The sequence below is a fragment of the Anomaloglossus baeobatrachus genome, chromosome 2 (assembly GCF_048569485.1).
Source record: "Anomaloglossus baeobatrachus isolate aAnoBae1 chromosome 2, aAnoBae1.hap1, whole genome shotgun sequence".
NCBI classification, from domain to species: Eukaryota; Metazoa; Chordata; class Amphibia; order Anura; family Aromobatidae; genus Anomaloglossus; species Anomaloglossus baeobatrachus.
Genome location: NC_134354.1, coordinates 671,643,667 through 671,668,899, shown reverse-complemented (window position 1 = coordinate 671,668,899; position 25,233 = coordinate 671,643,667). Strand labels below are relative to the sequence as shown.

Below are 25,233 nucleotides of genomic sequence, written 5' to 3'. Positions count from 1 at the left end.
AATTTATTGGATGTGTACAGAATCTCCTCTTCACTTTTATACCAATTTGAGTAAAACTGTCCTAATTACATTTCAATACTTAATTCTAGTCATCACTTTTGTTGTGAGTGAGAGATACAATCCGTTACCATACGAGGGGTGATAGAATCAAAGCAATTCATTGCTTTCATTTTTTGTAATTTAGTGTAATGGAAGATAAGTTCAAGTCAAATTTGTTTTATATATTAAGACACCACTCAAGATTGTTTTTTTTTTCCAGAGATGGCTTTACCCCTTATATGTAAACCACTATCTTATACTCACCCTTTGGCGATTTCATGCTTTTCGGAGCTGCTCTAGTCCAGTGGCGCCATCTTGAGACTGTAACTTATGACTGGCCATCAGAAGTTACATCACAAGCTCTCAATACAAGTCTATGAGAGCAAGAAAAAGGCTCTCATAGACTTGTAGATTTGTGACTTCTGGCGCTCTAAGAAACACTCACTGACAGGAGCGGCAGTGATAGAAGATGAAGCCACCGGAGGGTGAGTATAAGACATGGGGCAGGGGACTTGGATTTAAAGCACCACAACAAAGGTGCAATAAACAAAAAGCTGGAGTGGTGCTTTAAACATCTAGAATACTAAAGAAACATTTATCTTTTATTCCATAAAATACACTAATGGAACTATAGCTTACAGCTAAATCATGACGTTCTTCTTTAATCTATTAAACAGACCTAAATCCCAGACTGTAACAGTACATAATCACATCCACTTATCCTCTGTCAGGAACACGCATCCACTTGCTTAAAGAGGATCACCAACACTAAACTGCATTTTGACTCTTGAGTGAAACATTGTAATAATTCTTTCACAGATGTTGATGCTTGTACCATATGTTAATAGTAAATATAATAATGTCACCATTTGGGCTTTATATGATACAACTAGTGAAGGGAGAATAGTGAAATATTTGGGTTCAGATTATTCAGCTCGAATATTTTGTACTATTCATATATTCCTCACAAAAGCAAATCTAATGCAAGTCAATGAGAAACTCATAATTTTACGGTGGACCCTCCTAGTCTGGCGGGGCTGTAAAAATACTGACATGGGTGGAAAAGTGTTGAATTTGTATGGAAAAAGCATGGGGAAGATGCCTAGATGCATCTCTAAAACACAGGCCGCGTCTAGGAACAATGTTCAAAGTATTATGCCACTTACACTCCCTGACAGAAGTTCTGTCGCTTATGCATGTTATGGAAATAAAAGCTTATAACCTGAATTTAAATTCATCCATTGGTTTTTATAAATTACTCTTTTGAAAGCTGAAACCCCAAAAATTTGGATTATGTTATGAAAATAGAGTTGCTGCAAAGCTGAAATATTGATCATTTAATGAACACAGAAAGGTCAGATTTTTTAAATACAAACGTTTTGTTGCCTTGTCATATAATGCACCCAATCCTAATTTACATCTTCACCTGTGCTCACTAAATGATCGCTTAATTAGTGGGTGTGTATAAAAAGAAACCCAGCACCCCAGACCTTGACTTGAACTGCAACTTGACCTCTGACAACATGCCAAAAATTCACCCTGCGACCAAAGCCTTGATTATCCACTGCAGAGGTGGCTGGCACCTTTAATGTGTCTCAGCGTCAAGTACAAAAAATTAAAAAAAAGATTTGAAGAGACTGGAGATGATTTTGACAAGCCCAGGTCTGGCCGACCCCACAAGACAACTGCTCAGGAGAAACATTTGTTGGTGAGAAAATCCAAAGCCAGACCCTCTTTTACTGCAGCAGAGCTCCAACAGGCCTGGTCACCTTAAGTCCCTGTGTCAACTAGAACAGTTTTTAGGATTTTGTCTCAAAATGGCCTCCATGGTTGAATCAGTGCCCAGAAGCCAGCACTAAACAAAAGGCAATTAAAAAACTATGTGGCATTTGCCAAGTACCAAAGTCTGCTAAACAGATGGACGCTGGAAAAGTGGCAGAAGGGGGATTTCTCTGATGAATCTTCAGTTGAATTACACCACAGCTGCCGCAAATACTGCAGGAGCCCTACTGGAGCTCGTATGGATCCAAAATACACCCAGAAAACAGTTAAGTTTGGTGGTAGAAAGATCACGATCTTGGGTTACATTCAGTATGGGGGTATGCGAAACATTTGCAAGGTGGAAGGCAATATCAATAGCCTACAATATCAAGAAGTATTAGCTACCTCTTCCATTCCCAATCATAAAAGGGGTCAAATTCTGCAGCAGGATGGTGCTCCATCTCATACATCCATCTCTATAACAAGGTTCCTCCTGGCAAAGAAGATCAAGGTGCTCAAGGACTGGCCAGCCCAGTCACCAGACATGAACATCATTGATAAACACAAAAGGACAAGAAGTTTTTCATTTTGTCAAGTATACATCCTATTACCATGTCACAGATGGAATATAACACAAAATGTATATGAAATTACATTTTATTGGTACAAAGATTTTCTTTAAAAAGGTAAAGGAGATACAAATATTACAAATAGTATGTAAAAATCCAAGTACAAAAGACACGAGGGTGAATAAACCCCCCCCTCGAGTCTACACATAAACAGCTAAAGAAACAGTTATTTGGACTTTCTGGACATCACTAAAATAGGAAATTATGTGTATTCCCAGACACTCTGATAAATATGTTAGAGGCTGCTGCACTGAACAAGACAGGCACCAAAGCACTATTTAATCAAACCAACTTGAGAGTCAGATATGGGAAAAACACATGGTGACAGATAGATATGAAAGACAAGTGTCATATTCAGAATGCTTACCATGCACAATACAATTATATGCGTAGACCAGTGAAGGGACAAGTACCAACACGTGTTTCGCGTGTTGCGTCATTGGTCTGGCACTATCAGGTAGATTATCTACATACCATTAGTGGTCAGCTCGGATGTTTAGGCTTTCAAATCCAAGAAAGTGAAGTTTAAAAATTTGTCAGCTTTTTGATCGACAGTTTCACCGGAGCAGATAATATTTGGGCGGCTATTCATCTGGATTCCTGCCCCCTGCCGCCTGTTCCTTCTTCTCTCTGGCTCTATGCTAATTTTTCTATTCAGTAAGATGGCGTCAGAGTTGGCGCCTGCACATAGCACTTATCTCCAGCGCCATCTTTCTGAAACCGGCATTACCCCCTGCTATTCTATTCTTCTGACTGAGAGGGCAGCACATGCGCCCTCGCATCTTCTGCTTTCTTGTGACCTCGGGAGCGCGCACGGTCACAACAGCATAGGAGAACAGCTGATCGGAGGACACCGTGCTGCCCCAAGACATACCAGCGCCAGGTTGAAGAAGACAGAAGACCAGGATCCTGGAGGGGTGAGAGGGAGTAATAAACATGAAGTCCCTAAGTGTGTCTGTGTATTTATTTCTAATAAAGTATTTTTTCTCTGTGTGGCGTCTTTTTTTTAACCCTTTATTGGAGATTCTTAATGGCCGGGTCAAACTTGGCCTGACATTAAGAATCTCTGGCTTAATAGCAGCTGGTAAAACAAAGCTAGTATTAACCCCTTATTACCCAGCGTGCCACCCAGCACCAGGGCCGCTGAAGAGTTGGATACAGCGACAGAAGAAGGCACTTCTATGAAAGCACCATTTTCTGGGCCGGCTGTAGACTGCAATTTGCAGCAGGGGGTGGGGGGGGGGGGAGCAGAAAGCTTGGGCCACCCTGTGCTGTGGATTCCAGTCCCCAATTTGCCTAGTTGTACCTTGGCTGGATACAAAAATTGGGTGAAGCCCACATAGTTGTTTTTTTTAAAATTATTTCATGAAATTTATGAAATAATTAAAAAAAGGGCTTCCCTATATTTTTGGTTCCCAGCCAGGTACAAATAGGCAGCTGGGGGTTGGATACAGCCCGTACCTGCCTACTGTATCTGGCTAGCATACAAAAATATAGTGAAAGCCACCACCTTTCGGGCGTCAACAAAAGAAGTGAGGGATGGAATGGGCATGAAAATACACTGTCCTGCCCTGGCTGCTACCCAGCTCCACTCATCTCAGCGGAGTTAACCCAAAGTGATGTAGAATTTTTGAGCAACTTTTCAAAGCTTTTACGCCAAAACAAACTAAAGGGTTAATAAATCTGAAACCCGAATATTTAGTAAAATAAAAGTGATGTTTTGAGTGAGGTTTCTAAGCAGAACATGTAGTTATCCTGAGGAAGGAGTCAAACTGACTTTGAAACGCTTTAACAATAAACCACTTTATCTAGGACATAAGTATTGATAAAGTGGTTTATTATTAAAGCGTTTCAAAGTCAGTCAGTTTTTGGAACTCAACAACAGCGCATAATCATCCATTCCCGTGCTTTTTCACCGGATTCCTTTGTGGATATTGAGGCAACTGTTTTTATGTTATAATAGTGGTTGTGGTTCACAAATAAACACCTGGGCTAAAGTCTTGGCATTAGGTAATGACGGTAAGTCGATAAAACATGTCATCTTAGAAAACCTATCCACCACCACAAAAATGACCATATTACCAGCAGAGGAAGGTAAATCCATAATAAAGTCCATGGAAATGTTTGTCCCAGGTTCACTAGGGACACTCAAAGGCTGAAAACACCCTGATGGACAAGAGTGAGATGCCTTTGAGCATGCACAGGGAGCACATGGAGATACACAGAACAGCACATCCCTCTGAATTCTGGGCCACCAAAAGTGATGTACTTTAAGATCCAGACCTTTAACCCCATTCTTAAGATGAAGATTCAGTGCAACAGTCTCTGATTCACCAAAAACGGCTTGTTTATGCATGCCTGTCATTTCTAGCAGGGTCGCCGACAGTCATGCACCTGCTCTTCATGGTCCACAAGTCTGCTCCACCACCTTCCCTCTTTGCAGGTGCTAGTACCAGATGTGTAGCACTGTCCCAAAGCTCCCATGGTAAATAAAGGCCCATGGAAAAAAGTTCTTGGGGAAAAGAGGGCAAAGTCTTTGGGACAAAGGGACAATGTCTTCGGGCCAAGAGGTTAAGTCCATGGGACAAAGGTCAAGGTCCATGGAACAAGGAGCAGTGTCCACAGGGCAGGGGCAAAAAGGTGATGTACCCACTTTGCCATTCGGCATTAGAGCAAAAGGGAGCGCTACATGCACAACAAAAGATAAGGAGAGGGAAGAATCAAACAAAAAGTATTTTTTGGCAGCTCAGCCCATCTTCAGGGACCGGATCTCCAGACCTGTCCCCTCTCTACATCACTAGACTGAACCTGTGTCTGTGTTCTGCCCCGGATGCGGGATACGACACTTACTTTAGTCTTCAGGGGTATATCCACCTCCCCGCAACCGGTCACTGTCGTAGATGTGGCATAGCAACACATCACACAGAGAGTCTCTTTACAAAACAAGAACTGGTTTATTCGTACGTGAACCATCTGAACAGACATGGCCATTTCAATCCTGTTCTGCTGTCGCTGATATTTTGGGTACTTTTCCTGTTCAGCCCTTATCCTGAGTAGAGTTGAGCACGGTTCGCGGTTTGAGGTTCTCCAGTTCGCGGCTCGAGTGATTTTGGGGGCTGTTCTAGATCGAACTAGAACTTGAGCTTTTTGCTAAAGCTCGATAGTTCTAGATACGTTCGAGAACGGTTCTAGCAGCAAAAAGACAAGCTAATTACTAGCTGGCTTTCCGCTGTAATAGTGTAAGTCACTCTGTGACTCACACTATTATGAAATTTCAGTGTATAGTGTGCGGGAACAGCGCATTCAGATCACTGCTGTTTGGATAATGGATCGCCATTTTTTTTTTTTTCCTTGTCTTCCTTCCCTAAGCGCGCGCGTGTAGTGGGGCGGGCCAGCATGTCAGCCAATCCCAGACACACACACAGCTAAGTGGACTTTTAGCCAGAGAAGCAACGGCATGTGTGATAGGATGTGTATGTCACATGTCCCTGCATTATAAAAAAGAGTATCTGCCCGTCCGGACGCCATTATCTCTTCTGCGTCTGGGTGTCAGTCACCGCTGGCGTAGCTCCTGTCTCCGATACTGTTGTGTACGCTCTATACACAGCGCTATACAGAATAGGGATAGAAGTTTCTTTCAGCCCTTCTAAGGGCTAATACCGGCAGGGTCAGAGCCATAGGTGACAGTCAGGGCAGTGAAAACAGATTTTAACAGCTACACAAGATGACAGCGTCTGTGTAGCTAAGGTCAGGGATTTCCTCGCTGCATTTCCCTATTAGGAGGGATAGAAAGGTAGGCTTCCTTTCCTCTACCCAGACCCACAACCCTGCCACTGTACCCTCCTGCCCTTTGCACACTTAAACTCATTGTTACTAAGCCATTATACTAGCAAACACTGAGGAAACTTAGTGGCATCCTAAACGTGACTGTTGGACTTCTGTATTGTCCCACTAGTGCAAAGATATTTGCAGCACGTTTGCCTGCATTGCACACTCAAACTCATTGTTACTAAGCCATTATACTAGCAAACACTGAGGAAACTTAGTGGCATCCTAAACGTGGCTGTTGGACTTCTGTATTGTCCCTCTAGTGCAAAGATATTTGCAGCATGTCTACCTGCATTGCACACTCCAACTCATTGTTACTAAGCCATTATACTAGCAAACACTGAAGAAAATTAGTGGCATCCTAAACGTGGCTGTTGGACTTCTGTATTGTCCCACTAGTGCAAAGATATTTGCAGCACGTCTGCCTGCATTGCACACTCAAACTCATTGTTACTAAGCCATTATACTAGCAAACACTGAGGAAACTTAGTGGCATCCTAAACGTGGCTGTTGGACTTCTGTATTGTCCCACTAGTGCAAAGATATTTGCAGCACGTCTGCCTGCATTGCACACTCAAACTCATTGTTACTAAGCCATTATACTAGCAAACACTGAGTGAACTTAGTGGCATCCTAAACGTGGCTGTTGGACTTCTGTATTGTCCCACTAGTGCAAAGATATTTGCAGCACGTCTGCCTGCATTGCACACTCAAACTCATTGTTACGAAGCCATTATACTAGCAAACACTGAGGAAACTTAGTGGCATCCTAAACGTGGCTGTTGGACTTCTGTATTGTCCCACTAGTGCAAAGTTATTTGCAGCACGTCTGCCTGCATTGCACACTCAAACTCATTGTTACGAAGCCATTATACTAGCAAACACTGAGGAAACTTAGTGGCATCCAAAACATGGCTGTTGGACTTCTGTATTGTCCCACTAGTGCAAATATATTTGCAGCACGTCTGCCTGCATTGCACACTCAAACTCATTGTTACGAAGCCATTATACTAGCAAACACTGAGGAAACTTAGTGGCATCCTAAACATGGCTGTTGGACTTCTGTATTGTCCCACTAGTGCAAAGATATTTGCAGCACGTCTGCCTGCATTGCACACTCAAACTCATTGTTACTAAGCCATTATACTAGCAAACACTGAGGAAACTTAGTGGCATCCTAAACGTGGCTGTTGGACTTCTGTATTGTCCCACTAGTGCAAAGATATTTGCAGCACGTCTGCCTGCATTGCACACTCAAACTCATTGTTACTTAGCCATTATACTAGCAAACATTGAAGAAACTTAATGGCATCCTAAACGTGGCTGTTGGACTTCTGTATTGTCCCACTAGTGCAAAGATATTTGCAGCACGTCTGCCTGCATTGCACACTCCAACTCATTGTTACTAAGGCATTATAATAGCAAACACTGAGGAAACTTAGTGGCATCCTAAACGTGGCTGTTGGACTTCTGTATTGTCCCTCTAGTACAAAGATATTTGCAGCACGTCTGCCTGCATTGCACACTCAAACTCACTGTTACTAAGCCATTATACTAGCAAACACTGAGGAAACTTAGTGGCATCCTAAACGTGGCTGTTGGACTTCTGTATTGTCCCACTAGTGCAAAGATATTTGCAGCACGTCTGCCTGCATTGCACACTCAAACTCATTGTTACTAAGCCATTATACTAGCAAACACTGAGGAAACTTAGTGGCATCCTAAACATGGCTGTTGGACTTCTGTATTGTCCCTCTAGTACAAAGATATTTGCAGCACGTCTGCCTGCATTGCACACTCAAACTCATTGTTACTAAGCCATTATACCAGCAAACACTGAGGAAACTTAGTGGCATCCTAAACATGGCTGTTGGACTTCTGTATTGTCCCACTAGTGCAAAGACATTTGCAGCACGTCTGCCTGCATTGCACACTCAAACTCATTGTTACTAAGCCATTATACTAGCAAACACTGAGGAAACTTAGTGGCATCCTAAACATGGCTGTTGGACTTCTGTATTGTCCCACTAGTGCAAAGATATTTGCAGCACGTCTGCCTGCATTGCACACTCAAACTCATTGTTACTTAGCCATTATACTAGCAAACACTGAGGAAACTTAGTGGCATCCTAAACGTGGCTGTTGGACTTCTGTATTGTCCCACTAGTGCAAAGATATTTGCAGCACGTCTGCCTGCATTGCACACTCAAACTCATTGTTACTAAGCCATTATACTAGCAAACACTGAGGAAACTTAGTGGCATCCTAAACGTGGCTGTTGGACTTCTGTATTGTCCCACTAGTGCAAAGATATTTGCAGCACGTCTGCCTGCATTGCACACTCAAACTCATTGTTACTAAGCCATTATACTAGCAAACACTGAGGAAACTTAGTGGCATCCTAAACATGGCTGTTGGACTTCTGTATTGTCCCACTAGTGCAAAGATATTTGCAGCACGTCTGCCTGCATTGCACACTCAAACTCATTGTTACTAAGCCATTATACTAGCAAACACTGAGGAAACTTAATGGCATCCTAAACGTGGCTGTTGGACTTCTGTATTGTCCCACTAGTGCAAAGATATTTGCAGCACGTCTGCCTGCATTGCACACTCCAACTCATTGTTACTAAGGCATTATAATAGCAAACACTGAGGAAACTTAGTGGCATCCTAAACGTGGCTGTTGGACTTCTGTATTGTCCCTCTAGTACAAAGATATTTGCAGCACGTCTGCCTGCATTGCACACTCAAACTCACTGTTACTAAGCCATTATACTAGCAAACACTGAGGAAACTTAGTGGCATCCTAAACGTGGCTGTTGGACTTCTGTATTGTCCCACTAGTGCAAAGATATTTGCAGCACGTCTGCCTGCATTGCACACTCAAACTCATTGTTACTAAGCCATTATACTAGCAAACACTGAGGAAACTTAGTGGCATCCTAAACGTGGCTGTTGGACTTCTGTATTGTCCCACTAGTGCAAAGATATTTGCAGCACGTCTGCCTGCATTGCACACTCCAACTCATTGTTACTAAGGCATTATAATAGCAAACACTGAGGAAACTTAGTGGCATCCTAAACGTGGCTGTTGGACTTCTGTATTGTCCCTCTAGTACAAAGATATTTGCAGCACGTCTGCCTGCATTGCACACTAAAACTCACTGTTACTAAGCCATTATACTAGCAAACACTGAGGAAACTTAGTGGCATCCTAAACGTGGCTGTTGGACTTCTGTATTGTCCCACTAGTGCAAAGATATTTGCAGCACGTCTGCCTGCATTGCACACTCAAACTCATTGTTACTAAGCCATTATACTAGCAAACACTGAGGAAACTTAGTGGCATCCTAAACGTGGCTGTTGGACTTCTGTATTGTCCCACTAGTGCAAAGATATTTGCAGCACGTCTGCCTGCATTGCACACTCAAACTCATTGTTACTAAGCCATTATACTAGCAAACACTGAGGAAATTTAGTGGCATCCTAAACGTGGCTGTTGGACTTCTGTATTGTCCCACTAGTGCAAAGATATTTGCAGCACGTCTGCCTGCATTGCACACTCAAACTCATTGTTACTAAGCCATTATACTAGAAAACATTGAGGAAACTTAGTGGCATCCTAAACGTGGCTGTTGGACTTCTGTATTGTCCCACTAGTGCAAAGATATTTGCAGCACGTCTGCCTGCATTGCACACTCAAACTCATTGTTACTAAGCCATTATACTAGCAAACACTGAGGAAACTTAGTGGCATCCTAAACGTGGCTGTTGGACTTCTGTATTGTCCCACTAGTGCAAAGATATTTGCAGCACGTCTGCCTGCATTGCACACTCAAACTCATTGTTACTAAGCCATTATACTAGCAAACACTGAGGAAACTTAGTGGCATCCTAAACATGGCTGTTGGACTTCTGTATTGTCCCACTAGTGCAAAGATATTTGCAGCACGTCTGCCTGCATTGCACACTCAAACTCATTGTTACTAAGCTATTATACTAGCAAACATTGAGGAAACTTAGTGGCATCCTAAACGTGGCTGTTGGACTTCTGTATTGCCCCACTAGTGCAAAGATATTTGCAGCACGTCTGCCTGCATTGCACACTCAAACTCATTGTTACTAAGCCATTATACTAGCAAACACTGAGGAAACTTAGTGGCATCCTAAACATGGCTGTTGGACTTCTGTATTGTCCCACTAGTGCAAAGATATTTGCAGCACGTCTGCCTGCATTGCACACTCAAACTCATTGTTGTTAAGCCATTATACTAGCAAACACTGAGGAAACTTAGTGGCATCCTAAACGTGGCTGTTGGACTTCTGTATTGTCCCACTAGTGCAAAGATATTTGCAGCACGTCTGCCTGCATTGCACACTCAAACTCATTGTTACTAAGCCATTATACTAGCAAACACTGAGGAAACTTAGTGGCATCCTAAAACTGGCTGTTGGACTTCTGTATTGTCCCACTAGTGCAAAGATATTTGCAGCACGTTTGCCTGCATTGCACACTCAAACTCATTGTTACTAAGCCATTATACTACCAAACACTGAGGAAACTTAGTGGCATCCTAAATGTGGCTGTTGGACTTCTGTATTGTCCCACTAGTACAAAGATATTTGCAGCACGTCTGCCTGCATTGCACACTCAAACTCATTGTTACTAAGCCATTATACTAGCAAACACTGAGGAAACTTAGTGGCATCCTAAACGTGGCTGTTGGATGTCTGTATTGTCCCACTAGTGCAAAGATATTTGCAGCACGTCTGCCTGCATTGCACACTCAAACTCATTGTTAATAAGCCATTATACTAGCAAACACTGAGGAAACTTAGTGGCATCCTAAACGTGGCTGTTGGACTTCTGTATTGTCCCACTAGTGCAAAGATGTTTGCAGTACGTCTGCCTGCATTGCACACTCAAACTCATTGTTACTAAGCCATTATAATAGCAAACTATGCTGCCAGTTTAAGGGCCGTAGTTGCATTGTCAGGGATAATTATTGTTGTTCATTCTGCTGTTAATAAAGATAGACCACCGCTGCAATCTACACCACCTCTCAATTTTTACTACCACATTTTAAGTGCACAATCTTGTCGCAATCAAAATGAGTGTCAAAATGACAGGTGCTGGTGGAAAGGGGGAGAGGCGTGTTGGAAAAGGAAAAAAAGGGTTTGTCCGTGGGGAAGGTGGCAAAGCTCCATTAACATCTGCTGAAGATAGACCATCTACCAGCAAAAGTAAGATGTCTACTACTTACCGTGGACAATCCGATGTGCTCCCTTTTTTACGGACACGAACAACTGGAACAAAGATAGATGATGGCCAAAAAAGAAAAATGCTTGAATGGATCTCAAGTGGTCCAACAAGTGCCCTCTCCGCCACCTCAATTACCGCATCCAAAAAACACCAGTCCTCTGAGTTGTCAGCCCAATCACACTTGCATTCTCACAGCTCTGAAGTCTCCATCCGCCCTGCACAGTATGGTGGAACTGAGATGGCTGAGTCTGCAGAGCTGTTTAGTCACACTATAGCCTGGGAATCAGAGGTCTGCTCCCAAGCTACAGTGAGTACAGACCAGGAAATGGTCTGCAGTGATGCCCAGAACCTTTGTGACTCAGATTCAGGCCGTGATGACCAAGTTTCTGAGCATAATGTTGACCCTTATTCACAAACTGAAACACCTGTGGTAATAGACAATGAGGAACATACTGATGACGATGAGACGCAGATACCAGATTGGGATGACAACTTAAATATTCGGTCAGGGCAAGAAGAGGCTCGGTCTGAGGGTGAGGGGAGTGCAAACACAACAATTGATGAGGAAGTTCTATATCCCACCTACTGTCAACCCACAGTCAGGCCCTCGAGGAGGTCAACAGAGACGGTGGAGGAGGATGCAACTGACGACGAAGTTACCTTGCGCCTTCATGGACAGAGTCGGAGTACTGGTAGCACGTCTACAATTGCATCCTCAGCCACCACTGTGCCTCTGAGCACTAGTCGGGGTGGATCAGCAGGTCGCATGCCCTCTAAGCCTTGCCTAGCCTGGTCCTTTTTTGACATAGCAAAAGATCGCCCAAATTATGTGATCTGTAAAATTTGTCATGATTCTGTTAGTAGAGGGCAAAACCTCAGCAGTTTGACAACTTCTTCCATGAATCGTCACATGAATAAATATCATATGTCCCAGTGGGAAGCTCACCGTGCTGCAATGCGGCCTAGCGGAGCTAACCATCCACCGCCTGCCCCTTCCAGTGCATCCGCGCGCTCTTCATCTTCTAGGACTGTGGGGACAGCTGTCACACCTGGTTTTCCACGCACAACTTCCACCACTGTAACCGCAACAGGCAGTTTGCTTGGTAGGTCGTCAGTTGGTTTGGAAGGGGAAACAAGTACGTGTGTACAGCTCTCTCAGACATCGATAGCACCAACGTTGGATGAAGGTGACATCATGTCTACGCCTGCACTTTCCTCACAAAGCTGGATTTTTCCAGGGACACACTCTTCAACACTGTCTACACACAGCAGCCAGATCTCTGTCCCTCAGATGTGGACAAATAAAAGGCCATTTCCTGCGACCCATGACAAAGCTAAGAGATTGACTCTATCCCTCTGTAAGCTCTTGGCTACCGAAATGCTGCCTTTCTGCCTGGTGGACACACAGGATTTTAGAGACCTTATGTCTGTCGCTGTGCCCCAGTATCAGATGCCCAGTCGCCACTACTTCTCTAAGAAAGGTGTGCCCGAGCTACACCAGCATGTCGCACACAACATCACCGCTTCCTTGAGAAACTCTGTGTGTCAACGGGTGCATTTCACCACCGATACTTGGACCAGTAAGCATGGACAGGGACGTTACATGTCGCTGACTGGGCACTGGGTAACTGGTGATAGATGGTGAAGGGTCGTCCCCACGACTTGTGTGTCAATCCTCTGTCTGTCCAAGTTCCGCCACTGCTTCTGCCTCCTCCACCTCAGCCCAAGCCTGCCTGGTCAGGCCACCAGCGTTCGCACTGCGCAGAAGGAATCACGCACCCCTCATTACTATGCTGGCAGCAGAGCGCAACGGCATTAGGCGGTCTTTAGCTTGGCATGTCTTGGAAATAGGAGTCACACAGCGGCTGAGTTGTGGGCAGCTCTGGAGACTGAGTTTAATAAATGGTTGTCTCCACTCAACCTGCAGCCTGGTAAGGCCGTGTGCGACAATGCTGCAAACCTGGGTGCAGCCCTTCGCCTGGGCAAGGTGACACACGTGCCTTGTATGGCTCACGTGTTGAACCTTGTTGTCCAGCAATTTTTAACACACTATCCCGGCCTAGATGGCCTTCTGACCAGGGCACGAAAACTGTCTGCTCACTTCCGCCGTTCAACCGCCGCAGCTGAGCGACTTGCATCGCTCCAGAAGTCTTTCGGCCTGCCAGTTCATCGCCTGAAATGCGATGTGCCGACACGCTGGAATTCGACTCTCCACATGTTACAGCGACTGTGGCAGCACCGCCGAGCCCTGGTGCAATACGTCATGACGTATAGCCTGGGCCAATGAGATGCAGAGGTGGGGCAGATCACCCTGATGGAGTGGTCTCAGATCAAGGACCTATGCACCCTTCTGCACAGTTTCGACATGGCGACGAATATGTTTAGCGCTGACAATGCCATTATCAGCATGACAATTCCAGTCATTTACATGCTGGAGCACACGCTAAACACTATTCGGAGTCAGGGGGTGAGACAACAGGAAGGGGAGGAACTACAGGAGGATTCATATGCGCAAGACACAACAACATCACCAAGGTCCAGACGTTCATCATCACCAACGCGGCAGGCATGGGACCATGGGGGACAGGGATCAACAAGGGCGCATGGTAGCAGGCGAAATGTTGAGGAAGGTGCAGGAGAACATGAAGAAATGGAGGACGAACTGTCCATGGACATGGAAGACTCAGCGGATGAGGGAGACCTTGGTCAAATTTCAGTTGAAAGAGGTTGGGGGGAGATGTCAGAGGAAGAAAGAACGGTTAGCACCTCTATGCCACAAACACAGCGTGGACTTGGTCCGCATGGCTGCGCAAGACTCATGAGTGCCTTCTTGTTGCACTACCTCCAACATGACCCTCGTATTGTCAAAATTAGAAGTGATGATGACTACTGGCTTGCCACACTATTAGATCCCCGGTACAAGTCCAAATTTTGTGACATAATTCCAGCCATAGAAAGGGACGCACGTATGCAGGAGTATCAGCAGAAGCTGTTACTCGATCTTAGATCGGCTTTTCCACCAAACAACCGTGCAGGTACAGGGAGTGAATCTCCCAGTTGTAACTTGACAAACATGGGACGGTCTCGTCATCTTCAACAGTCTACCCGTACCAGTAGGACCGTATCTGGTGCTGGTAACAGCAATTTTATGGAATCTTTTCATAATTTTTTTAGACCCTCCTTTGCAAGGCCACCAGAGACAACAAGTCTGACACATAGTCAACGGCTGGAGAGGATGATACAGGAGTATCTCCAAATGAACATCGATGCCATGACTTTGCAAATGGAGCCTTGCTCTTTTTGGGCTTCAAATCTATAAAAATGGCCAGAGCTATCCAGTTACGCCTTGGAGATTTTGTCGTGTCCAGCTGCCAGCGTTGTCTCTGAATGTGTCTTCAGTGCTGCTGGGTGTGTGCTGACAGATAAGCGCACGCGTCTGTCCAGTGACAATGTGGACAGACTGACGTTCATCAAAATGAACAAGTCATGGATCCAGAAGGAATTTACTACCCCTGTGTCATCCTGGGGAGAGTAAATGCTTGTGGATTTGGAATGTGCTTGATGCAAATCTAGCTGTGAAGTGTACAACTAGGGCACAAGTGCTGCCACTGATGGGGTGTCTGTGTGGCCAAATTTTTGGAAAAAAGGGAGACTCCGCTTGGAGTAACCCTTGCTTGCTGTGTTTTTAAAAGAAGCCAAGATGAACAGAGCTGGGATCAGGAAAGACTTTGCTACCTACCCCGGTGTCATCCTGGGGACGGATAAGAATGGCGTATTTTTGAATGTGCTTGATGCAAATCTAGCTGTGAATTGTACAACTGGGGCACAACTGCTGCCACTGAAGAGGTGGGTGTGTGTGGGGCCCAATTTTTGGAAAAAAGGGAGACTCCGCTTGGAGTAACCCTTGCTTGCTGTGTTTTTAAAAGAAGCCAAGATGAACAGAGCTGGGATCAGGAAAGACTTTGCTACCTACCCTGGTGTCATCCTGGGGACGGTTAATTAGGCCGTATTTTTGAATGTGCTTGATGCAAATCAAAACATCATGTTTGCAACTAGGGCACAAGTGCTGCCACTGATGGGGTGTCTGTGTGGCCCAATTTTTGGAAAAAAGGGAGACTCCGCCTGGAGTAACCCTTGCTTGCTGTGTTTTTAAAAGAAGCCAAGATGAACAGAGCTGGGATCAGGAAAGACTTTGCTACCTACCCCGGTGTCATCCTGGGGACGGATAAGAATGGCGTATTTTTGAATGTTCTTGATGCAAATCTAGCTGTGAATTGTACAACTGGCGCACAACTGCTGCCACTGAAGGGGTGGGTGTGTGTGGGGCCCAATTTTTGGAAAAAAAGGGAGACTACGCTTGGAGTCACCTTGCGGTGTTTTACATGATTTTAGAAGGGCGTGCCATGCCTCTATCTGTGTGTCCTCCTCTTTTTCCTTGTTCAGCTGTTTTGTTTTCGCATGAGTATATGTCCTTGTCACTTTCCCATGTGTTTGTGTTGTGTTGTGAGTTGTTTGTCACCTTTTGGACACCTTTGAGGGTGTTTTCTAGGTGTTTTTATGTGTTTGTGATTGCCTGCCATTGTTTCCTATGCAGTTCGAGTTCGGTTCGTCGAACGTTCGACGAGCCGAACTCAAACGGGACCTCCGTTCGGCGAACCGACCTCGAGCCGAACCGGGACCGGTTCGCTCATCTCTACCCCTAATGTACAAAGTATCTCAATACAGGTGGAGATCAGAAAAGCAGAACTTACCAGCACCCTTCCCCCGGGGACCCCTAAAGGTACAAACCAACAATAATTCCTTCCCTATCTCATAAATCAAACAGGGTTACTGATGTTTATGCACATGATATTCTTCTACAATAAATGGCTCATGTTTGTATTGCTATATAGTTTTCCTATATTTTTTTTTTTGCAATAGCATAGTATTTTAGGGGTTTAGGTGTATGATTATGCCACAGAAATACATAAAATATATTCAGATGATGTTACATCAACTAGCACAATGTATAGAATTCCTGGAACACTACAAATACAGACAATGTAGATGTGAAGATAATACAAATCAAAAAACCACCATTACTAAGCTCAATGTAAATTCCATGCACCCAAAAGGATTGTATGAGGAAGAGGAAGAGCTGCTCTGTTGAGGTGAAGCAGCAAAATCACTGGCACAAGCAGTCAGTGACAGGCAGGAAATTAGCAACTACTTGACTGTTAGTTCTAGGGGTCATTAGTAAAACAGAAAATAGTCCCAGACAATTCCCTTAAAAGCAGACAAAGACCTATCACTTTATGGTAGAAAATAATTTCCCTACCTGGGCCGGTCCCCGCACTCCATTATGAGTCTTATGCTGCTCCAAGAAAGAAAGCCACGGACCCACTTGGGGGGAGGGGCGACATGACCAAGGGGGAGGTAGGGAGTGATGGGTTAATAGGGACAGTGGTATATGCCTAATATGGCTTTGGGGGATGGTTTTAGCCGGGGAGGAAGAGGAGGAGCAGGGAAAGGGTTAGCTGGGAGAGGAAGGAGTTACCTCCTCTTCTGTTTCCGGACGCCGAACGATCTGCACGTGCACCTCCATGGCAGATCTTCAGGAGCTCCAGCGTCTGATTCAGGCAGCGGTCGCAGCGCACGGGCCCCTGGCAGTGCAGACCCACATCAGGGCTGCCGGGGTTAACCCGTCGGCGCTTGCCCCTCGTCCCCCCAGCAGCGGCGGGCGCCAGTCGCGGCCCCCCCGCAGGTATTCCCCGGGCGCGGGGGGGGCGAGGAGGAGATGTAAGAGCCCCTCCAGGGACCCTCCGCAGAGTGCAGCGCAGCAGCAGCGTCTGGCTGCTGCAGAGGCCGGCGGGAGGAATCTTCGTTCCAGCCGCGGCGGTCGGGAGGTGGGAGTGGCCAGCACGGGGCCTGCTTCCGGTCCCGGCCTCCGGGCTGGAGTTACTGAGACTGCAGCGGCTCCAGGCCGGGAGCGCGCTCGGCGCAGGAGAGAGGCCAGCAGATCCCCCTGCAGTCGGCGGGGGGACCGCGGGGCTGCACGTGGCGGTAGGTCCGGCGCCGGGGGGGGGTCTGCGGTGCCTGACCCCGGTGCGGCTGAGAGAAGGAGTGACGGCGGGAGCCCTGCGGCAACCGCCGGGTCACTCAGTACCGCTGTGCAGCCCCCGGATGTGGCAGTCTCCCGTGGGAGCGGGAGGACTCGGCGGATGGAGGCCTGCAATAGCCCAGGTGGGCCAGAGGCGACGACGGCTGAGATCCGGAGCCGGGCGTCTGGTCGTCCGCGCCCAGAGGCCCCTTGCAGTCGGCAGGGGGGCGGGCGCAAGAGGTCGAGGCCCGGGGTGCCGGCGCGGGGGACAGGACGGTCTCCTGGGTTGTCACCCCGGGGCAAGAGATGGAGCGGGGATGACTCTGCCCACGCGGCGGCCCTGTCTGGCGGCCGTGGTGGGGGGGGTGCTGCGGCGGCGCCCCCCGGATGTCGGATGGAAGATGAGGCCAGCGGCGAGGAGGGGGAAGAGGCTTTCGGTTCGGAGGAGTCGGATGGACGACAGACGGAGGACAGCGAGGCGGCGGTCTCGGGAGACGCCGAGCGGCGGTCGGGTGAGACGGCCGCGGAGGCGGCAGGGGCTGCGCTGGCGGGGGGCTTCGGGGGGGGGGCGGCTGCGGCTACGGCAGCGCCCGCTGGTTTCGCAGTGTGGAGTCAATTGTTGGGGCTGTTGCAGGGGCTGGCGGCGGCTTCGGGAGCGGGGGGGGGAGGGGGCCCAGGCGCCGGTGGCGGCGTGGGTGGGTGCAGCCGGTTTAGGGGCCTCGGCGGCGACGGGGGGTGACGGAGCGGGTGCGAGTAGAGGGGGGGGCGAAGGGGGGAGTGAGACGGGGGGGGGAAAGGAGAAGGAAAAGGAGAAGGAAAAGGAGAAGGAAAAGGAGAAGGAGGATGAGGTGGTGCGCTTAGATGATAGGGCTAAAAGCGAAGTTTATGTTTGTTTTGAGGGCCCGCTGGGGGCCCATTTAAAGAAGGAGGTGCGGGAAAAAATTTGGAAAGGGGAATATGTGGAGATATTTTCTCTGCTTCCCCTGGAGAAATTTAATTTGGATAGGGTTAAGCCGAGTGATTCCAAAAAGGAGAAGGACGAGGAGGAAAAGCGCCGTTATAGGCTTATTCCTCGGACTTTTGCCAACTGGCTACAGGCATTTGCGATTTTGGCGAGCGTGGTCGGGGAGAAGGAGCCGGAGCATTGTTCGGCTTTGTTCGGCTACATGGATGCGATAGGGGAGGCTTATCGAGTTTATGGCGGACTGGCGTGGCTGCGCTACGACGAGCAATTTAGGCAGCGGAAGGCATTGCGGCCAGATATGCGTTGGGACCATAAGGATATTTCCTTATGGATGCGATTGATGTCGGCACCGGCTCAGCCCTTTCGGGGGGGCGCCGGGGGTTCGGGGGGGGCCGGGTCCCCGGCAAGTTTCAAGAAAGGTTTGTGTTGGCAGTACAATGAAGGGCAGTGCAGGTTTGGAGCGGCGTGCCGTTTTAAGCATGAATGCTCCGGATGTGGGGGGGGACATAGCTTGTCCAAATGTTTTAAAAAAGGAAAAGGAAAGGCTGGTGATGGGGCTGGTAAGAGGGACGACGCCGGTGAAGGTAGAAGTGATGGTTCCGTTTTTAAATAGGTATCCGGACAAGGAGGCGGCGGCGTTGTTAAGTTCTGGTTTTTCGGATGGTTTTCATATTCCGTCGGTTGTTAATGCATCGGTTCCGCCGTATCGTAATTTGCGTTCCGCTCGGGATCACCCGGAAGTGGTGGATGAGAAGCTGGAAAGGGAGGTGGCTTTGGGCAGGATGGGCGGCCCTTATGTCGCCCCGCCGTGCGGGAATTTGGTGGTGTCACCGTTGGGGGTGGTACCAAAGAAGGAGCGGAATAAATTTCGGCTGATTCATCATTTGTCTTACCCGGAAGGGTTATCGGTGAATGATGGCATTGCGCCGGAGTTGTCGGCGGTATATTATGTGTCGTTCGATAAGGCGTTGGACCTGGTTAGGGCGGCGGGGCGGGGTGCATTGATGGCAAAGGCGGATGTGGAAGCAGCGTTTCGGTTGTTACCGGTTCATCCAGATAGTCAGCATTTGTTGGTTTGCTGGTGGGATGGCAGTTATTATGTTGATCGTTGTTTGCCAATGGGCTGTTCCATTTCGTGTTCGTACTTTGAGGCATTTAGTTCGTTTGTTGAGTGGGTGGTTCGGGACGTGTCCGGGCTTACGTCCATCATTCATTACTTGGATGATTTCCTGTGTGTCGGGCCGGCGGGTTCGATGGTTTGTGCGGGTTTGCTATTTGCGTTGCAAAAAGTTGCGGCCAGTTTCGGGATTCCTTTGGCGCGGATAAGACGGAAGGCCCGGCGCCGGTGATGTGTTTTCTGGGAATTGAAATTGACACCATTGCTATGGAATGCAGGTTGCCGGCGGAGAAGGTCCGTGATTTGAGGTCCGCAGTGTCAGGGGTAAAAGCGGCGAAGAAGGTGCGGCTTAAGGCGGTGCAGTCTTTGCTTGGAAAATTGAATTTTGCTTGCAGAATTGTGCCAATGGGGAGAGTGTTTGCGAGGCGTTTGGCGACGGCGACGGCCGGGGTACGGTTGCCGGCGCATTTTGTGCGGATCACAAAGGCGATCAGGGACGATTTGGAAGTATGGGATCAATTTTTGCAGCATTTCAACGGCCGGACGCTGGTGATGGAGAGGGTGGCGTCTAACGGGGCGTTGCAGCTGTTTACGGATGCGGCGGGGTCGGCCGGGTTTGGGGCTGTCTTCAGAGGTCATTGGTGTGTCGGGCAGTGGCCACAGGCGTGGCGGGAGAGCGGCTTGGTTAGGAATTTGGCTCTGTTAGAGCTATTCCCCATTGTAGTGGCAGTGGAGCTATGGGGGTCGCACTTTGCCGGAAGGAAAGTGTGTTTTCATTGTGATAACCAGGCGGTGGTGCACGCGATTAACAACTTGTCTGCTAAGTCGGAGCCGGTGGTGGTGTATTTGCGGCATTTAGTGTTGAGATGTCTGCAGTTGAATGTGCAGGTAGTGGCAAGGCACGTTCCGGGTGTGGACAACGAGGTGGCTGATGCTTTGTCTCGTTTTCAGTTCAGCAGGTTTCGGGCGCTGTTGCCGTGGGCGGACGAAGTTGGAGTGGAGTGCCCCGAGGATTTGTGGCATCTGGTGAGGCGGTGATCTCAGACTTGATTCGGAACTCGGTGACCGAGGTGACTTGGTGCCGGTATGCTAAGGTGTGGGCTGAATGGGAGGAGTTGTTGCGTCTGATGTTTGGTGGGGAAAGCGTGGATTACTTGGTGGCTTTGTTGTCATTGGTGAGTACGGATTTTTCAGCCGGGCGATCGGCATCGGCTGTGGCACATCGGGTGTCGGCAGTGGCATTTTGGTTAAAAATGAGAGGGGAGCGTGATGTTTCACAGGATTTTCGGGGTTCGTCAGGCTTTGCGGGGCTTTCGCCGTGGCGTACGGGAGAGGGACAAGAGGCGCCCTGTATCGTTTGGTTTGTTGAGACGGATGGTGGGTGGCCTGAGCGGCATTTGTGAGTCTGTGTACGAGACGGTTCTATTTACAACGGCTTTCGGTCTCGCTTTTTATGGGGCGTTCCGGATAGGCGAGCTGGTGAGCCCGTCCAGGGTGACGGGTGGTGGTTTGATGTTTGAGGACGTGCAAGTGAGCAGTAGTCAGGTGGAGTGCCGGATTCGCCGGTCAAAATGGATCAGCTGGGCCGTGGTAGATTGGTGGTGTTATATGCGGTTCCAGGAGAGGAATTGTGCCCTGTGCGTTTAGTCGAGAGATTTATGGCCGTGAGGGGAGGCTTACCTGGCCCGTTGTTGCGGCATTTGAATGGGTCGTTTTTGTCGAGGTTTCAGTTTGTGGCGGTGCTGCGGCTAAGTCTACGTAACGCGGGGGAGCGCCCGGAGGAATTCGGGTCGCATTCATTCCGAATTGGTGCAGCAACGGAGGCAGCCCGTTGGGGGCTTGGAGATGAGGTGGTAAAGCGTATTGGTAGATGGGAATCTTCTTGTTTTCGGCGGTATGTGAGACCGCAGTTGTTGTAGCATCATGGGACTTTGGTTACGTGCGGAAGGTTGAGGAAAGGGGTGTTTTTTGATGTGTTGGTGGTTGTGCTGTTATTGGTTTTGATATTTTCGTTTTGTTTTATTTGTTATAGGGAAGTGCCTGATCTGGATCTTGGGGCACTCCTTCGTATTTTGGGGTGCCCGTCGGGCGGAGGTCCGCCCGAATGGTCGACAGCTGGGTTTGGATCGTGCGCAGGCGACTGTTCGATGGATCGGAGTTCGGGGCATGGAGTGGGGCAGGGTGGTCCCGGAATTTCGTTTCCATTGTAAAGTTGAGCGGCCCCCGGATGTGCTGGTATTGCATGTGGGGGGTAATGATCTTGGTGCCAGGGCGTCGCGGGATTTGATCCGAGACATAAAGATTGATTTACTGCAGTTGTGGAAGCGGTATCCTGGTTTGCTGGTCGTATGGTCTGACATAGTGACCAGGTTGGCATGGAGAGGGGCTCGGTCGGTGGAGAAGGTTAATAAGGCCAGGGCCCAGGTGAATAGGGTAGTGGCTAGGTTTGTGACCAGGAATGGTGGGATTGTGGTACGGCACAGGGATTTGGAGCCGGCTGATTGGCGATTTCGGAGGGGTGATGGTGTGCACCTCAACGAGGTCGGTCTGGATTTATGGGCGTTGGGTCTGCAGGATGGTGTGGAGCGTGCTTTTGGTGTGTGGCGGGTCCAGGCCACGTAAGGTGTCACGTGGTCTGTCCTGTGGCGGTGGGGGTAGGTCTGGTCCAGAGGTTTGGAAGTGATTGGTGGCTGGACCGGGAGTCATTGTCTTGGTATGGTGGCTCTCGGTTTCCGGGATGTGGCAGGCACGGGGTTCTGCCAAAGTGTGGGGGTCAATCCGTGGGTGATTGGCACCTCGTCTCTGGGTCGGTGTGTTGCGGCCGGGGACAGGGGGAGTAGTAGTAGTGGACTGGGCCTACCCCGGGGGGTATTGTAAATGTTATTGTCTATTGTTACCGTTATGTGGTTGTTTTGGGTCGCCCGTTGGACGGCGTCCCTAAGGTACTAGTCTGTAAAACAATAGGCAATAAAAAAGGCTGCTGTGGCCATTTGAACCAAGTCGCATGCAGTCCGTGTGTTTAATTTTAGAGGATAAGGGGGTTTGGTTACACAGACATCATGACCGGAGAATCCTCCCTCAGCTGGTCAAGAAAGCCACGGGGACCCACTTGGGGGGAGGGGCGACATGACCAAGGGGGAGGTAGGGAGTGATGGGTTAATAGGGACAGTGGTATATGCCTAATATGGCTTTGGGGGATGGTTTTAGCCGGGGAGGAAGAGGAGGAGCAGGGAAAGGGTTAGCTGGGAGAGGAAGGAGTTACCTCCTCTTCTGTTTCCGGACGCCGAACGATCCCCGCCCACCCTCCCTTTGTGTTGTCATGTGGGAGATGTTTTTGGGTAGTTGGGATACCTTTTGTCACAGTAGCGGTGGGGGTAGGTCTGGTCCAGAGGTTTGGAAGTGATTGGTGGCTGGACCGGGAGTCATTGTCTTGGTATGGTGGCTCTCGGTTTCCGGGATGTGGCAGGCACGGGGTTCTGCCAAAGTGTGGGGGTCAATCCGTGGGTGATTGGCACCTCGTCTCTGGGTCGGTGTGTTGCGGCCGGGGACAGGGGGAGTAGTAGTAGTGGACTGGGCCTACCCCGGGGGGTATTGTAAATGTTATTGTCTATTGTTACCGTTATGTGGTTGTTTTGGGTCGCCCGTTGGACGGCGTCCCTAAGGTACTAGTCTGTAAAACAATAGGCAATAAAAAAGGCTGCTGTGGCCATTTGAACCAAGTCGCATGCAGTCCGTGTGTTTAATTTTAGAGGATAAGGGGGTTTGGTTACACAGACATCATGACCGGAGAATCCTCCCTCAGCTGGTCAAGCTTCCAGCGATATGTCATTTGAATGCAGGAAACTTAAATCTTCTTCATATATGTTTGATAAACTTAAATTATGATCTCTAGTCAAAAAGTCAAAATACAATTTTGCAGGGGCTACTTTTCCCCCCACATTGTCTATAGCCAAAAATTTAGGAGTGTAATTTTGGATAAACAAAGCATAGTTAGAGTTTACTCCTTTTTTATCCAAGGTGATATGTGGACCTGGCAAACAAACAGCCGCATCTTCTTTATCAGCCACATTGGCCAGGAAACTGTATTGGTCCTCACATGGTGGAAACCGTACATCTAAGGCCAATGGCAGACTGGAAGGGTCTTTTGGATCTAAAGGCACAAGCACACTATCGGCATTATTCTTGGAGGCTTCTGCACATTGGTCTTCTTTAACTTCCAGCCTGAAGAACGGACTTTCAGAGCGAGCGTCACTGCCTGTGTCAGTGCACTGGATTGGTTTGGAAACAGGAATTTCTGCAATATAAAACATGATGTTACCATTGGCAAAGGTTGATAGGACGGTACATAGTGTAAGCACCAAACATAACACTATTGTGGTGATACTGCTATGATTGTGGGTTTAAACCTTTTTAAAGCACCACTCCAGTATTTTCTTTTATTGCACCGCTGGAGTGGTGCTTTAAATCTAAGTCCTTTGCCCTTTGTTTCATACTCACCTTCCAGCATCTTCATCTGTTTCACCAGTCAGTCTCCTGTGATTTGTGATCTGCCGGCAGCTCCAGTGTCACAAATCAATACAACTCTATGAGAGTCTCGTTCTGGCCTCGTTCTGGCTATCAAGGAGTTGTATTGAGATCTTGTGATGCAACTTCTGACATCAGCAGATACAGGCACAAGATGGCGCCACGGGATTGGAGCAAAGGCAAAAAAATTATTACTTCTTTGCCTGTGTGGATTGGATGGGTTGTTACCGACATCTGGTAACAAATTCATGTTAATAGCAGCTTTAGTAATATATTTACTTAGAAAATTGGTGATGTGTTCAATACTTATTTCAACTGTTGTACATTTAAATTGGCTTCTCCATTGTTATTTATGCATTTAAAGTGCCTGCATTGATGTTCCGTACTAGCTGATTGAAAGTGTGAATGTGGTTCTATGGAGAGCACCCTTTCCTCACCGCTGATTTAGATATTCACAGCAGTCACCCTATATTTAGCATTTACGCCACTTGTTCCGGCACATACTTTGCATGATTACATTTTTGCATAGTTGGTGACTATTTCACCTCTTAGCTGTTCAAACACTAAAGTGTAAATCTTTATATTTAGTTATTTACTACATGTAAAATATTATATTTTTGCTATTGTTTTGTTTTCTCATTGGCCAATGACCAACTAATGTTCTTCAATGCTTTTTATGTTTAATGTGTTAGAATACACAATATTTTTTTCTGTATGCATAATTTTCTAGTGATACATTAAGCGTTTGTAGAGTTGAGGGGATTTTTTTTCTATAATAACATTTATACCAATTAATCACTTATCCGCTTGCATTTATCAGTATGCTTATTAGTTCTGGATTGTTTGTGTTCCTTTTTCTACTAATCTCTTGAAGATTTTTGTCTTACCATTAGTGTGACCTTTTTTCGATAGCAGCTTTTGGAGAAGTTCAGCCTGTTTTAAGCAAATAATTTGCAAATTTTTAAATTCTTGGTACAATTCTAAAAAAGCATCTTCCATCTTATATTACCTAAAAAGAAGGAAAAA

At 47.5% G+C, this 25,233-nt stretch overlaps 1 protein-coding gene across 1 annotated transcript in view; it reads right to left on the bottom strand.

Moving 5' to 3' along the window:
* LOC142290536 (TRAF family member-associated NF-kappa-B activator-like) overlaps nucleotides 1–25,233 on the bottom strand; it is a 66,609-nt gene that overhangs the window by 5,684 nt on the left and 35,692 nt on the right. Inside the window, exons 2-4 of the mRNA XM_075334498.1 lie at nucleotides 25,095–25,216; nucleotides 23,495–23,977; nucleotides 16,841–16,890 (exon numbers count right to left, since the gene is read on the bottom strand). Of these exons, the coding sequence (XP_075190613.1) occupies nucleotides 16,841–16,890; nucleotides 23,495–23,977; nucleotides 25,095–25,206 (645 nt within the window). The 5' untranslated portion in view covers nucleotides 25,207–25,216. The remainder of the gene's footprint in view (nucleotides 1–16,840; nucleotides 16,891–23,494; nucleotides 23,978–25,094; nucleotides 25,217–25,233) is intronic.